Below are 15,883 nucleotides of genomic sequence, written 5' to 3'. Positions count from 1 at the left end.
GTAGTACAGACGCACAGATAAGCAAGAGCTGGAGTAATGGAAAGATCACATTATTCAGGTGGGGGAAGCCATGCACGGCGGCCATTGGCCCACCGCAAAGTCCTTATCTCTCGGCTGTACGTAAGATAGAATGCAGGAAGCCGCTAGAGCCCATCCAGCTTACCTCCAAGCAACATCCGTGCACCCTGCATCTTGAAACCCATCCCGAGCACATGTCTGCCACAAAAGACTCTCGCAGCGCGCTCTCCAGCGACACTCCAGTATATACGACTGCCACCCCCGATTATGCGCCTGCTTTCTCCCCACACAGGGTTCTAGGTCTCCAAGCTCCAAGGCCAGGCTGATCCCGCCATCCCGCCCGCCTCCGCCCATCCTCTACTTCTTTCGTAGACCTTCAATGACGGCGCGAACCATCAGTCACCTCATACTCCTCGCCGCCGTTACCGGCAACCTAGGGCCCTAAGTAGGACTCGTCTGACTGTCCATTGGATTACCCAACTGGATTTGCATTTCCGGGATATCTCCCATATACCGATTGAACTACCTATCTCCCACGCGATAAGACCTGTCACGAACCCTGCTTCCGATAGCGAGATACTTGCACCCTGATTCGGAAACTAGCCAACGGGCCGTAGTCTATCATAGCCTTATCGCACCCTTCCACCACGCCAGCTAGCCATGACGGCCGTAGCAATGCAGCAGCCGGCTATGGGCCCACGTCCTGTTGTCTCTATAGCACCAGCTCGTCCTCGCACGATACAGAAGTCACCATCCAGCAAGGAGAGCTTGAGCAAGCCCACGTCCAACAACGGTCCAGTATCTAACATCCGCTCACGGAGGGAACGCCCTTGTGACGCGTGCCGAAGGAGGAAGAGCCGCTGTGTGATACACGAGGGCGCTGCTTTGTGTGTCCTGTGCGAGTTCCACAAGCAGGAGTGTACCTTTGTACAAAGCCCACTGCCGCGGAAGAGGAAAGTCGTCGACGGTGAGAAGAAGGACTCGCCAAACAACACCAAGAAGAGGTATGTTTAGGCCACCCCGCTACTGCTTCATGTCCACGGCTCGCGTAGATATATCACTTCCGACATCTGCTATGCCTCTTGCGTCACGCTACCAGGTCACGTGCGCATGTGCAACACTACTTGCTTTTTTATCCCGCATGTGGTCGTGGCACCGGGAGCTGTGGCCCTCGCCAGGCGTTCTGGCTCGTCGGTGTATAGCTGGATGTCGTGCTGACATCCTCTGGCAGATCCGTCGACTCAGATCCTCCGCCACTAGCACTGTCAACACCCACCATCACAGCAACCGCGCCAAGTCCACCACCACCGCAACCCTCATTATCTCAAATAGCGAGCCTTCATTTGCCTCAGTTCGGAGAGACATTAGGGCTGCAACGACGCCAACATAGCAGATACATCGGTCTGAGTTCTCCATTCGATTCGCTGCTCATTGGCTTATCACAGTTCGACACCCGTAACGAGTCGACCTTCGATCTTGGTACGCTTCGACGTGTGAACGATCATGAATGTTTCATTATGCTACCTGACGAGAACACACAAGACTTTGCCGGCGAGTCTGAGGCGTTGGGTCAGGTCGAGCAGCTTGTGCACCCACATGGTCCTGCTTTACTAGATCTTTACTTCCAAGTAGTGCATCCAAACTACCCCATCATCCAGAAACATCTGTTTGTCGAACGGTATCGCAGAGGCGATCGAGGTTTTTCGCCAGCCTTGTTGGCCGGCATGTACATCCTGGCGCTCAACTGGTGGTCTCTCGACCCCAAGCTAGCAAACTACTCCCGACCTGATGCAGCGCGGCTAGAAGCGATTGCTATGAAGGCGCTCACATTGGCTATGGAGCGACCTAAACTGTCGACGATACAGGCTGGCTTGTTGTTGCTGCAACGTCCTGAAGCGGACTCTTGGAGCTTGACAACACAGCTGGTGGCCATTGGTCAAGAACTAGGCCTGCATCTCGACTGCTCATCATGGTCAGTTCCTCTCTGGGAGCGTGGCTTGAGGAAGCGCATCGCATGGGCGTTGTACATGCAAGACAAGTGGAGCTCACTCATCCACGGCCGGCCATCGCACATCTTCAATGCCAACTGGGCGGTGAAGCCGATTACAGAAGACGATTTTGTTGAAGAAGGAGATGGATACGAGACGCGCCAGGAAGAATCCGAAGAGGAGCAGGTAGAGAGCCACAGAGGCCGGATACTGTTTGCCCAGATGATTGGGCTTACGCAAATCATGGCCGAGGTCATGGACACATTTTACACCCAAACAGCGATCCACGACTTTGCCAATGCGGGGAGAAAGTCGACCGAGTTGATCCTCGCACGAGCCAAACCTGTACAAATCAAGCTTCGTCAATGGCACGAGAAGCTACCCGCAGAGGTCAAGATGAACGTTCCCGAGAAGGGCAAACTTACCTCCACGGGCTATCTGCATCTCGCGTACTTTGCGACGGAGATTACGCTGCACAGACGCATAGTGCAGTCGCTCGACTCCACCAACCCCGACTCATACGGTCTCTTCATGTGCCGCAACGCCGCAAAGACGCGGCTGATCTCTGCTATGGACTTTGTGAACCGTCTGAAGCCAGAACATCTGCAGGGTTTCTGGTACTTTGCTTCCAAAGTCAACTTTACGCTCATTGGCACCTTCGGGTCGCTCTTGTGGGCTACAGCACCTGCCAAGGAGGAGGCTGAGTTTTACAAGCTCAGGCTATGCGAATACCGCTGGACGCTTTCCGTCTCTTCCAAGCGAGCGGACTTCCTCGAGTACGCCGTATCGATGTTGGACGCGAGTCGCGCCATGCTCAACAATCTGGCGGAGAAGCCGAGCCTCGCAGAACAAATCAGCAGTGCTGGCGTTCCGCCCGCGGCGCCCCCACGGCAATACAGTTCTTTTGCCAATATGGGACCGCCGCAGAACCCGAACGGAGCGGGCCGTTACGAGATGGAAGATGTCGACATGGGCGACGACAACGATCTGAGAAGGATGTCATCAGGTGAAAGCTTCGAGGGCTTTAATGATGGATCTCAATACGGCAGTCGGCCGCATACAGCTGGTAACTCACCTCGCTCAATGTGAGTGGTTGATGCCAGGGGCTTTGACGACTCGCGGGATTGTCGTACAAGTTTCAGGAAGCAGTCTTGTGATGTTCAGCGATTAAGCGTTGTTTTCATGGTGGGATGGTAGGCGTTATATAGGCACGCCTGGGGCTGCCACAATGGTACTCGGGGATTGCGCCAAAATGGCGCCATATCGCGACAGACGGCACTGGGATACTCCACGGATTTGCTCTTCAGCGACTGTTGGTCACGATTTGATGTTCAGCGATAGTATAGACCGCTTTTTGGATATAGGGTATTGACGAGAAGAATCGATGTTGGTACATTGCCGCCGCCTTCGGGCGGTGCAAGCATACTCGGCCTTTTTTTGAGACGGCATGCACGTGCCGAGTGAAACAAGCAAGTATTGAGCTGACATTGGTGTAACAGCAATGCAGCTTTTGACAGTAATCTGACTGTTGTTGTGGCATTCTGAGTTGGAGATGGGCTGTGCCTGCCGTTGCCTGAATATTTTTACTTCAGGGTTCGGGCAACAGCTGACACGCCTTGACCGCGTTGCCTGCGCCTCGGACCCCGCCCATGATCCCCCAACACCCATCACACATTGATCAGTTCACAACTATCCACACGCGCACAAACAGTGTTTTCGATATCGCAATCAAAGTTCAAACGGCAAAGCTAAGTAGCGACGGCAATGATGATCGCGTGCACAAGCCCCATACACGCACACCGCATTCTCTTATGTTCAGACAGCGCGCCGACGCGCGCAACACGAGCAATTCTCACTCTAACACCTCCGCGCCATATCAGACCACCCTGAAGGCGTTCACGGTCTGACCCGTCCTTCGGTGAAAATGCAAAGGCGTGCGGGTAGGAGCAGCGCTTCATCCCGCTCAAACAGGTCGCTTGGCAGCCTCCTTCAGCCGCACCTGGACAATGCGGCGGGCGCATTGGCGACATGGGGAATTAGGCGTCCGTCATGGGCATTCGGTGATCGACCATTCACGGTGTACGACTCGATGAGGATAAATTAGAAGAGTTGCGCTGCCTCATTGCCCCATTGCCTCAATGCAGCTTCGTGGCTTGGAACCGGTCAGCTTCGTCTTTTGTGCTGCGTGTACTTACTTGTCTTTTTGCTTACCCCTGAGTGTCATATAACGACGTCCGACGCGCTTGCCTGCGATTCAGCCTTGGTATCTGATCAGCGTTCTTGTATTTGTTCATACGCATTCCTCCTTCCTATAATCGACATTGCGCGCTACAGGCGACCAACCTTTTGTTCTTCTCTTCCCATTTACCTACACAAACTTGCATTCTGCCACCATGGTCAACGACAACACCGCCTGGAGACGACGGCTAGTGATCTGCTGCGATGGCACATGGCAATCTAGCGTCAGCAGCAAAGACAACATACCCTCGAATGTTGCCAGACTCTGCCGCTTGATAGCACGTGTTGGCACCGACAAGGACGACGCCTCGAAGAAATTCCATCAGATCGTGTACTATGACTCCGGGATAGGAACCGGGAATCTCAGTACCTCTGAGAGGCGACGACAAGGCGGCACGGGAGCTGGTCTTGCGGAGAACGTCATCGAAGCCTACAACTTCATTGTGCAAAACTACGAGCCGGGCGATGAGATCTTCTGTTTCGGGTTTTCGAGAGGAGCTTACACCGCACGTGCGGTTGCCGGGCTGGTCTCGGATATCGGTGTGATTGCACCAATCAACATGCAATTTTTCCCTGAGCTATATCGTCTGTACCAAAGAAATGAAGAGGGCGTTGACTTCCGCGAGACGAAAGAATACAGATGGTTCACCCAGGGCAAGCTCAGCGAGAAGGGTCTGCAGATGGAGAAAGAGGGCGTAGATGTCAGGAACATCGACTGGCATGATCTCAAACTGCTGGCGGAAGTATGGGATATTCGACCGCATGGCGAGCTTGCTGTTAGTGAGGGTAGTAGGAAGGTGAAGGTCGTGGGTGTATGGGACACCGTTGGCTCGTTGGGCGTGCCCGATTTGATTGGTATTGATCTGGCGTGGTCGAGGACGAAGTATGGGTTTCATAACGTCGAGCTGACGGAGAGTGAGTTCTAATGGTGTTGGAGTATGAGACTTCTGCTAACGATTTGTAGATATCGAACATGCATTTCAGGCGTTGGCTCTAGATGAGCGTCGGAAGGCATTCCGCCCTACTCTATGGTACATTCCCAAGGATCTGGTCGACGACCCCAATAGACCAACACCGGAGCTAAAGCAGGTTTGGTTCCCTGGTGTTCATACAAATATCGGCGGTGGTTCACAAGACGCTTTCGGTGATATGAAGGGAGATTCGGAAAACATCTCTACAGCAACCCTCTGCTGGATGCTTCAAGTCATCTCTCCACACCTCACCATCGATCGCCATGCCTTCCAGCTGTCCATGGACCAGTACACACGCTGGCTGTTCCGCCTCCGCTTCGCATGCACCTATCACCACCAGAACCTCCTTCAAAAAGCGTGGAACCTGCTACCAAAGATCTCCATTCCCGGCATCGGTCACGATACACTCAAACCTCCGCCGCGTTCTCCACCCCACTCACATACCAACTTCGACTTCAGCTGGGGTACAGGCCCTCTCGTAGACTCTTACAGCGGCATATACTACTTCATCGGGTCTTGGCAACGCATGCCCGGCCACGAAGAAGTCGAGTGTTACAACGAAGACACCAAAGCGCCGAAGTGGACCAAGCTCCGCGACTTGGGCGATACAAACGAGTACATCCACCCAATCGCCTACTACCGCCATCTCGTCCGCGGATGGGACAAGCACTCTCCGCTCAAGCACAACTGGAACCGCGGTAATTGGCGCACAAAAGAGGATGATACGGCGAGGTTCTGGTGGTACAAAGATAATGAGCAAGAGAAAGGCGCAATACCTGAGTGGATCATGATGCCGGACGGTCCCGCGGACGAATACAACTACGAGAGGGTGTGGTATAATAAATGTGAGGAGGTTGCGGGCATAATGGATAAAAGTGTTGGAAAGGAAGAGTTCCGCGGCAAGGGGTTCTTGGAGAATTTGGACAAGGAGATTGATCTGGGGGTTGATGGAATGCCGAAGGATGTCGCGCCTTGAGAGGGGGATCACGTCAACCTAGGGAAAATCTGAACGCCCTGGAGTCTACATCGACGTTAGGCTACCTACTTTGCATACTTTTACGCTAATATAGTCTGCAAACCTGTTCAGCTTTCTCCTTGTATAAGGTAGTCCTTGCATACAATAATGAAATTCAAGGGTGTTGCCGCATACACTAGGTTATGATCAAAGGATTGAAGAACCTGGCGTTGATGTATGCTTCACGGTGTCCAGGCTTCGGCCTGATCAAGATGTTGCAGTAGATCAGGTGGTTGGTAATGCGGTTGGATTGGCAATTAGCGGGAGGTGATCTTATTAAGGAGCTGGTCTCGTATGATAATGTGCGACGGGCCTCATGACACACGTAGGAAATGTCAAAGTTAACTCAAAAAATCTCAAAAGTTAAGTCTTTTTAGGTATCAGACATAAAGGTAGTTTACGGCAAAGCATTACAGGTGAAGGCAAGATACAGCTATTAGAGCTTGGCTGCATAGGCAAAATGCAAGACAATGCAAGCAGCGTTTGTGTACATCTTTATTCTTTTGTGATGTTTTGTGTAACGTCCTCCTATTTTCTTAGACAGGTTAGGTGCGCAAGATCTACTTGGCTCTTGCGACAGCATGTTATAACCTGCAAAGATAGAAACAGTGGCAGCAAAAAGACAGCAAAAAAGAACTTGTAATGGACGGGCGGGTGATCTTGGTTGTGTTAGCGAGTGGGCTCGACCTCTGGAGCGGATTGTGAACATACCGAAACCCGGACCTTCCGCAGATTGCTGAATTCAACGCCCTTTCAAGCACAGAAGATGCAAAGCGGACTTTTTTAAGTCAGTATTTGTGTCGCATACCAGTGTGTACAAAGTATTACTAACCGCTCTACCACTGAGCCACACGCCCATGATGTTTGGGGTCTTTTGGAGACATTGATGGCGAATATTGGCAAAATTTGGTTTATCACCAGAGCAACGCCCTGAGGACCTGCCCGAAGGACCAGACCGCAGTCTGAATCAAAGGCGCACTTCATTCATTCTAAGTTTGGTTTATATTCCAAGTTTTTGGGTGTGCGGCGCTGCCTTCCGCTTCGGGTTAGCCGCATGTGGATCTTCCCGACCACGTTCCGCAGGCGATCGGAAGCGTGCAACTGCCAGGGTTCACAGCCACGCCTTGGCGCAACCCGGAACCTCGTCGTCAGCACCAACACACATCCTATCACAGTAAACAACACGTCTTCACTATCGTTCCGCCCCGATCACCTCCTCATCACCCAAACGTAAGCTCCGTACTATCGCGACAATCGACAATTGAATTGACCGCGCGTCTATCTCGGCACCGCCTTCCCGCAAGCTGTCGATAGCTTCGCAAACAAAACAAATCGCAGTCGCAACGGAAACCGCCACGATGGGATCCTTAGGCACATACTTCCTGGACGTCGTCTATTCCTTCACGAATTGCATGGTTTGCTTTCCTAGCTCACCACAATTGAAGATCAACAGTCGAAGTTTCAAGATACTACGGCTGCTGGGCGAGGTAAGCTGAGATACCTTCAATGCACTTTCACTTTACTCATCGCGACACAGGGTGGCTTCTCATATGTTTACCTCGTACAAGACAACTCAAATCAACAACTCCTCGCTCTCAAGAAGATTCGATGTCCCTTCGGCCAAGAAAGCGTGAGCCTGGCGCTCAAGGAAGTCGAGGCCTACACACTCTTCTCGCCGCACCCCAATATCATACACTCAATCGACTACTCCGTTGAAACCGACAAGTCAGACTCATCCGCGAAGACCGTATACATTCTCCTACCATACTACCGTCGCGGCAACCTACAAGACATGATCAACGCGAACCTGGTCAACCACACCAAGTTTCCTGAGCGAAGACTGATGGTGCTGTTCCTGGGTGTCTGCAAAGCGCTAAAGGCAATGCATCAGTACAAGATCAAGGGCGGACCCGGCGGCGCGAAGAGCGAGGGCAAGGCGAAGAAGGTCCGGAGAGACGCGAAGAGGGCAGACGCGGAAGCTGCGGAGACAATGGAGATGCGCCCGAGCAGGCGGAATCGCGATCATGACGAGGACGACGAGCAAGAGGCAGAAGGACTGCTAGAAGAATCAGAAGTCACAGCGGCGCACGAAGGCATTGCGCCTGGCGGGGAGAGGGCGTACGCGCACAGAGACATCAAGCCTGGTATGTACTCCATTCATATCATGGTTGCCCATTCTACAGACTAACACGCGTAGGAAACATCATGATAGACGACGACGGCCAGACACCCATCCTCATGGATCTCGGCTCACTCGCACCATCCCCCACGCCCGTAACGTCGCGATCCCTCGCCCTACAAATCCAAGACACCGCGGCCGAACACTCTACCATGCCATATCGCGCCCCCGAACTCTTCGATGTCAAGACGGGCTCTGTCATTGACACTAAGGTCGACATTTGGTCGCTCGGTTGCACGCTCTATGCCTGCTTAGTCGGCAAGAGCCCCTTCGAGGCTAGGTCAGACGAGACTGGTGGTAGTCTGAGCATATGTGTCTTGGGTGGTGACTGGAGATTTCCAGACGAGGGTATGCAGAGGGGCAAGCAGAAGGCGAACCCCGAGGATGCTATCACAGACAGCGTCAAAGAGGTGGTGAGGAAGTGTTTGAGGCTCGAGCCAAGCGAGCGACCCGATGTTGATGAGCTCATTGAGATTGTGGAGGGCGTGCTGAGGGAGCTTCCTGAGGACGGTTCGGACGATTAAGTGATGCGGCATCCGCTCAAGGTGGTTTCTCCTTTGATGCGTGCTCGTACGCGTACACTTCTTTCCCACACGGCGTGAGTATTTCCAAAGAAGGCTTGGGCTCTTCATTTTTCTATCCAGGCGAGCGTATCGATACGTTTCAATATACCCTTTCACGAGTTGATCTCGCCAACTCAAATCCAGTCCCACCTCATATAAAGAAAAAACTAAACAGGTACTCTGCCGTCTACGTTAGTGTAAGAGTTGAAGTTCACATATCCTTCGGGGTAATGTAGACTTCTAGGAGGCAGTTGTTCAGTTTTTTTCATGTAGGAGGTGGTGCCACTCTGACTAGGCGCTATCCTCACATCACAGCGCGGTTTGCTCGATAAGCTTACGTTCTTAGCATTATGGAATATCTCTACAGAGTGGCAGAAGAGTCGGTTGGGCGATCTTCGGAGTTACCACTTGTTGGCTGTTTTGGTGGCGGTGATCATGTGCGCCCATTGGCTTCCAGACCCGCACGACTTCAGCTGAACGTTAGCGCAACACCTGCACGCAGCTAAGCTGCATACTCGTCCGACCCTTTAAGACGCCAGCCCCCAGCCTCAAACTTGCGATAGCCTTTCCTGTCACATTCGAGTGGTCGCCATGGAAGCCATCGCAGGACTTAGTCTTGCTGCCAACATCTTACAGGTTATAGACTTCACCTCGAAAGTCTTGTCAACTGGAAACCAAATTCGCCAGTCAGGTTCTACCGTACAGAACTTGGATTTAGAACGGGTGGTTGAAGACTTCACGGCACTGAACGAACGCATAACATCATGCGCTCGTCCTAATCCAGCCAGCTCAGGCCCATTGGCCCAGGACAGCCAGGTACGTTAGACATGTACAAGGTCTGGGCGCCCACAACGCCAGTCTTACATATCTACAGGCACTCGAGGATCTGGCTGCTGAGTGCACGAAGATTGCTCAAGAACTTATTGCCACACTCGAGTCGTTGCAATGTTCCAAAGACGCGGCCAGATACAAAACGATTCTCAGCGCTCTAAAAGCATCTTGGAAGGCGAAAAAGATCGAGGATATCAAGTCACGACTTCAGATGATGCGTGATGAGCTTCAGTTTAGAATTCTAGTGTCTATCAGGGACGACCAATTACAAGGTTTAGATCAAACGAGTCGGACAGCGATGCTGAGCATAGTGGAGAGCAACAAACAACTCGGCACGACGATAACTTCACAGACCGAAAAGATCATACAACGGCAAGAGGTCGACAGATCGTTGGCATCGACGCGTCACAAAGAGGTCTTACATACCATCGCCAAACAGCGATTGAAAAAGTACAGCATAAAGGATGTCCCACGCGCAATCACAAACAAGTTATACTTCGCCCGGAAAGACGACAGATACGACGATATCGTCACTGCGCATCAGGACACCTTCAACTGGGCACTGGAGAGTAGAGAATCCTCAAGCTGGCCAAGTCTCGCAGAGTGGCTTCGGCAGGATGGTGGCGTGTATTGGATTAACGGGAAGGCCGGGTCCGGAAAATCAACGTTGATGAAGTATCTCTATCAAGATCCCCGATTTATGGAGATACTGAATCTGTGGGCTCGAGGCGATCGTCTGATCGTTGCTGACTTCTACTTTTGGAGTTCAGGTGCTGAAATTCAAAGGTCGCAGGAAGGCCTCCTGCGATCACTGCTCTGGCAGGTGCTCGATCAGGACATATCTCTAGCCTCTACTCTGTTTGCGGAACAATACCTACTCAACGCTGATTGGGACGGATTCCCTACGTTTCACCAACTTCGCCGCGCATTTGGAAGACTCACGAACCATCCTTTCAAGTCCACGAAAATCGTAATAGTAGTCGACGGTTTAGATGAATTCGATGCCCAACGAATCACGATGACTGAGCTTGGGGAGATGTTAATCTCAGCCACGAAAAGTGATAACATCAAAGCCCTCCTATCGAGCAGGCCACTCACGGAATTTACGGATTGTTTCGCGGGTCAGCCACAACTGCAACTCCAGCAGCTCACACATAACGATATCACAAAGTATGTGGATGAAAGCTTGTCCGTACATCCTCAGATGGTGTATCTGAAAGCCACCTACGAAGACGACACCAAAGTTCTCGTGGAAGAGATTGTCAGCTCAGCCTCTGGCGTTTTCTTATGGGTCAAACTTGTAGTGAAGTCTCTCCTTCAGGGGCTGCGAAATGGAGACAAGATCGAAGAGCTTCAATTACGGCTCCGGGCTTTACCGCAGGATCTTGAGGCGCTTTTCACCCACATGCTGAGTAATGTGTCTCCCTTGTATAAATCGCAAGCCGCATGCATATTTCAAATCCTTCGGTGCAACGACGAAGGCTACCGACAATGGTCTGTGTCAGAAGATGGAACAAGGCCACTATCCGCTGTCAGATTGTCCTATGCAGAAGCCAAGATGGAGGAGATTATAAGTGCAGAAATAACTCCCTTGTCGGATGAAGAACTCAAAAACATTGAGATCACCACAGACCGTCGACTTAGAAGCCGTTGTGCAGGTCTCCTAGAGCTCCGGACGCGAGTCAATTCCCTGGAAGGATACAGATCTCTGCCGGAAGCAATTCAGGTAGAAACAAGGACCAGGAAGGACGTCGAGTATCTTCACAGGACTGTTGCCGATTTTTTACACAAAAAAGAGGTATGGGACAATCTGATAAGCCACACAGAAGGACGGGTATTTCACGCCTCTCTGGCTGTGTTGCAATCCTTAGTCATGGAAGTCAAAGCAGTCAATCGAGGGTCGCAGCAACCTGGCGATCATAAGATTCCCTGGGAGCTTGTCATCGATGCTTTGCTATTTGCGCGACTTGCAGAGGCGAAGACCCAAACCAGCGCTCGAGAACTTCTCGACGAGCTCGACAAAGCAATGACGACTTTATTTCCAGACTGCGTGGGAAGATGGAAAGGACAACAATACAGTGGGACGACTTGGTGCGACGATTGGGAAGATCATAGGAAGACTGCTCCCTGGTATGACAACTTCATGTCCCTAAACGTCAGATATGGGTTGACCTTATACGTCCAAGACACCATTCGCGCAAAAGGTCGCCTTTGTTTGGACAAGCGTGGTAGGCCACTGCTCGACTACGCGTGCAGACCTGAGCCACAACGCGACTACCGCTTGTCAGAAAGTGACCCCAGTCTCGTTCAGACTCTCTTGCTAAATGGTGCTGACCCAAATCTCGAATTCAACGGGTTCAGTGCCTGGCAAAATTGTCTGTATACGCCGAACAAAAATCCCGTCAAATGGATATCTATACTGAAACTCCTAATCCTATATGGGGCGGATACCAAAGCGCGAATTGAGACGGAACGATGTTTTAAAATCCAAAAACAATCTGCACTGGTTGTTATCCAGGAGCACTTCGATAAATTCTTGGCCGGCGATGCTGAGGCTACGGATGATATGGAGAAGCGCTTCAAATCGCGAACAGCGAGTGGGAATGAAACAGTTTCGGCGGAAACACTGGCTCAGCTGAAACTGGATGTCATCGAATTGAAAAGGATGATCTCCAAGGGGAACAAGGTCGCAAACATGACTTCGAGGATACTTGGTGAACGGGTTACGCTACGTGTAAGACGTTTGCTTGGGGGAGGCCACAAGTAATGCCTGGAAATGACCATAGCCTGGAAATACCGACTAGGTGGTTTGAATTACAGCTAGTGTAGACACTGTTCAGATTACTAGCTCGCATGTATCAGAATGACTCTTTGGGAATCTCACGTTTGCTTTGTGTTTACAGCGTAATGGGGTATCTCAAATCCAAAAAAAAAATCAAGCTCGAACAGGTAACAGCCCTCTACCAGGTGTCTCAAAAGTCGTATTGGGAATCTCACAACGCCGAGGCGTGATGTGGCGCACTGACCACACCTCGGAAGCTCTCTGAATCTCCCCACATCGCGACCCCAAGACCCTACACCCACCATGTAGTCGCCAGCGAACTTCGGCGATAGAGCCTACAGTCTTCAATGCCTACGCGCGCTATCAAAGCCATATTCTATACTCGCTTCCACCATGAAAAAGGTAGTCCATAGAGAGCCGCGCCTTCAGAAACTCCGCTGACTTCTCCAGGGAATCGCGTACTCCACCAGGTACCCGCAGGCGCCATCATACCCTCCAACCTCCCATCGGCGCTCCCCACACCACTGTTCGCCTTTCCCTCGGTCACGCAGTTCCTCATACCCACACAACAGTTCTGCGATCGTCTCCTCACTTTCTGCATCAACCACAATCGCGTCATCGGATACCCTGTTTGCATAAGAGAAGGGAAATACAGTAGAAATGAATTCATCTTCAACTTCGCAATTGTGATAGGCGAAAATGAGCGCGACTGGGCGTGCTACGGCGAAGTGGTGAGGAAGCTAGGACGCTTGTTGAGAGGCCTGGAAGAACAGGGCGGATTCTTGTCCAGAGAAGAGGAGGGCGTTTGGGAAGATGAAGGAGGAAACGTTGGGTTTGGGTACGACGATGGAGTCGGCGGATTTGGAATAGGTGGTGGCAGCAAGGTGTATGCGCTGTGCGAGATGGTGCTTGAGGATTTGAATAACTACGCAGAGTGTATGATACCAATCGGTAAGTCATGCTTCGTACCAGACTGTACCTAGGTAGTATGCGATATACTAACAAACCACCAGATGACTCGAACACGATCAACCTGAAGCTGTTCCCTACGCGACCGCCTCCTCCACCTATCCTCGCGCATCAAGTGCCTTTGCTCACCATATCTCTGTCAAGTCTCCAGCAACCCGTATCCTCGGACCTCACTCTCAATCGCATACTACCATACATAAACGGTATCAACTCGATAGCCCATATCGCGCAACTGGCTGATACCGATCTCTCGTTGACAAGACGAGCCATTCAACATTTGGTATATTATGGATGTTTAATACTACTGGATATCTTCAGCTTCAGCGCCATATATGCGCCAACAGCAGAGATTGGTGATTTCATAATGGATGCAGAGGTTAAAGAGGAATGTATGCGCTACGTCAGCGTACCGAGAATGAGACTTGGTTCAAACGCAAAGACAGCTCGGATGGATAGCGAAGTTTCAGAGAAGAGTAGGGACGAGCGTAGTTCGACCTCGTCTTTGTCATCGCAGCAAAGCGAGACTGTCGGATCTACGCTTAGGGTCTCAGAGTTCGATAGCCACATCGCCGCTCAAAAGAAAGAAGAGGAGGAAGAGAATGTATGGCAGACGAGTCATGAGACGTTGATAACGCTATACACATCGCTGCGACAAGGTCTCACTTTGAAGAACTGGGTGCTGGAGAATCTGGATCTTCTCACTGGCATCGATGTACGCCGCTTCATTACCTTCGGCATCATCAAAGGTTTCCTCTACCGTGTGCACAAGTACGCGATAGCGACCTCCACGACCCTACCACCCGCACCACCAACGAGTCTGCAAACAAGTACTGCGACATCTCTCGCAAACCCCCGCGACTCAGACACCACCACAATTCGCGGCAACGAACGAGTACACCATTCCTCCCAACCAAGTATTCAGACCCACGGTCACCACACTGCCCAAGCCAATATCCACACACATCATCCATCCTTCTCGATTCACAGACCGAGCGTTGCCTCCGCGATGCCTGCAAACCACAATCATCTTCAACAACAGAACCCCCAACATCTCAGTGTTTCGAAGGGTGAAGAACACCAAACCCTCGAGGGCTTGGTGAGCGATAGAGACAAGAGCGGGAGCGGGCTTCCTCTATTGAGATTTCTAGATGGCATGCACTGTTTCGATGAGATTTGTACGGAATTGGGACTACCCGAACGTATTGTTGAGGGGAAGGTACGGGGTATGGGTGAGGGGGCTGGAGTTGTCGTTCATCGATGAAAAGACATGGCTTCGTCCCGAATTTCAGATTGAGAAATGTTGAGGAGAAGCATTTCGTCAAATCTGTGTATACTATGCCATAATCCCAATGCTTATATGATGCTGGCGCCAAACAATGCATCCACTAAACAACACCATGAGCTCAGTGCGATGTTCAAAAACCAAATGCCCTGCTACCCTTCTTCATGCACCTTGTTTGCCCCGTACCTCCAGTTTCCTAGGCTTCTTCTTCTCCTTCTTCTCCTTCTTCTCCGCATAACCACCACCATTCTCCTGGTTCGCCTTCCGCTGCTGCGCAAACTCATCTGCCGCACGTCTCAGCGCCTCAGGATCCGGTATGCCGTCCTCCTCCCCACCCATCTGGTCTTGCATCTGCCCATCAACATCCTCCCCTTCGCCGCCCTCTCCACCTTCCTTCTCCTTATCCTTCCCATCCTTCTTCCCACCCCCAAGCTTAACCCACGGCCCATGAACACCCCCCACACCCGCACCCACCAACGTGCCCACAGCCGTCGTAGGAATCGTAGCCACAGTCCCCACCAGCGTGCCTACAACCGTACCCAGTCCCGCGCCCACAGCCATACCAATCCCACCACCCCCTACACTACCCTGGAATGCGCCTGAACTGAGTACGCGCGCCTTCTTCGAGTTTCCATGCGCTTCAATCTCCTTGTTGTACGCATCTTGTAGGTATTTGTTCCGTTTCTCAGGGTCTTTGATGGTTTCGGCGGCGGCACGTAGCGACGAGGCGGTTTTGGCGGAGGCGAGGGCGGACTCGGCGCTCGCGGCGGCTTCTTTGAGTTTATCTTCTGGACTGTCGGATTTGGCGGCTATGCTCTTCAGCTCGTCTACGTCGGGGACTGAGGAAGGGGCTTGTTGGTTTAGCTTCTTGGGTGGCATGATGGATTGCCTTTCTTTCTTCTTTTAGTCGTTTGAAGATTTGTTGCTGAAGGAGGTGTTCGGAGCGAACTTTCTTCGTGTGTGAGAGAATGCCATGATTATGCGTGGTACGTAAAGACTCCTTTGGGCTTTGGTCGTATCCTTGGAGGTGCAAGTTCCCGTTATGAC

The 15,883-nt window shown here is 51.7% G+C and overlaps 6 protein-coding genes across 6 annotated transcripts; 5 read left to right on the top strand and 1 right to left on the bottom strand.

Moving 5' to 3' along the window:
• Positions 1 to 678: 678 nt before the first annotated feature.
• J4E85_008838 (uncharacterized protein) lies at positions 679 to 3,095 on the top strand (the record flags this gene model as incomplete). The annotated part of the gene is made up of 2 exons (XM_051473062.1): positions 679 to 1,022; positions 1,250 to 3,095. The coding sequence occupies 2 exons, from the start codon at positions 679 to 681 to the stop codon at positions 3,093 to 3,095; spliced, it is 2,190 nt and encodes a 729-aa protein (XP_051323282.1).
• A 1,304-nt stretch (positions 3,096 to 4,399) lies between these two features.
• On the top strand, positions 4,400 to 6,191 carry J4E85_008837 (uncharacterized protein; the record flags this gene model as incomplete). Its single annotated transcript, XM_051473061.1, has 2 exons — positions 4,400 to 5,159; positions 5,209 to 6,191. The coding sequence occupies 2 exons, from the start codon at positions 4,400 to 4,402 to the stop codon at positions 6,189 to 6,191; spliced, it is 1,743 nt and encodes a 580-aa protein (XP_051323281.1).
• A 1,397-nt stretch (positions 6,192 to 7,588) lies between these two features.
• On the top strand, positions 7,589 to 8,933 carry J4E85_008836 (uncharacterized protein; the record flags this gene model as incomplete). Its single annotated transcript, XM_051473060.1, has 3 exons — positions 7,589 to 7,717; positions 7,768 to 8,374; positions 8,428 to 8,933. 3 exons carry the CDS (start codon positions 7,589 to 7,591, stop codon positions 8,931 to 8,933), a joined length of 1,242 nt encoding a protein of 413 aa, XP_051323280.1.
• A 630-nt stretch (positions 8,934 to 9,563) lies between these two features.
• Positions 9,564 to 12,570, top strand: J4E85_008835 (uncharacterized protein; the record flags this gene model as incomplete). The annotated part of the gene is made up of 2 exons (XM_051473059.1): positions 9,564 to 9,788; positions 9,847 to 12,570. 2 exons carry the CDS (start codon positions 9,564 to 9,566, stop codon positions 12,568 to 12,570), a joined length of 2,949 nt encoding a protein of 982 aa, XP_051323279.1.
• A 362-nt stretch (positions 12,571 to 12,932) lies between these two features.
• On the top strand, positions 12,933 to 14,815 carry J4E85_008834 (uncharacterized protein; the record flags this gene model as incomplete). The annotated part of the gene is made up of 3 exons (XM_051473058.1): positions 12,933 to 12,987; positions 13,036 to 13,536; positions 13,599 to 14,815. The coding sequence occupies 3 exons, from the start codon at positions 12,933 to 12,935 to the stop codon at positions 14,813 to 14,815; spliced, it is 1,773 nt and encodes a 590-aa protein (XP_051323278.1).
• Positions 14,816 to 14,998: 183 nt separating this feature from the next.
• Positions 14,999 to 15,715, bottom strand: J4E85_008833 (uncharacterized protein; the record flags this gene model as incomplete). Its single annotated transcript, XM_051473057.1, is given in 2 exon segments — positions 14,999 to 15,363; positions 15,376 to 15,715. The coding sequence occupies 2 exon segments, from the start codon at positions 15,713 to 15,715 to the stop codon at positions 14,999 to 15,001; spliced, it is 705 nt and encodes a 234-aa protein (XP_051323277.1).
• Positions 15,716 to 15,883: the final 168 nt, after the last annotated feature.

Source organism: Alternaria conjuncta (genome assembly GCF_024043145.1).
Source record: "Alternaria conjuncta strain BMP 0040 chromosome Unknown scaffold_14, whole genome shotgun sequence".
Taxonomy (NCBI): Eukaryota; Fungi; Ascomycota; class Dothideomycetes; order Pleosporales; family Pleosporaceae; genus Alternaria; species Alternaria conjuncta.
Note: the sequence above shows the minus strand (reverse complement) of the source record. Positions and strands in the feature narration are given on the sequence as shown.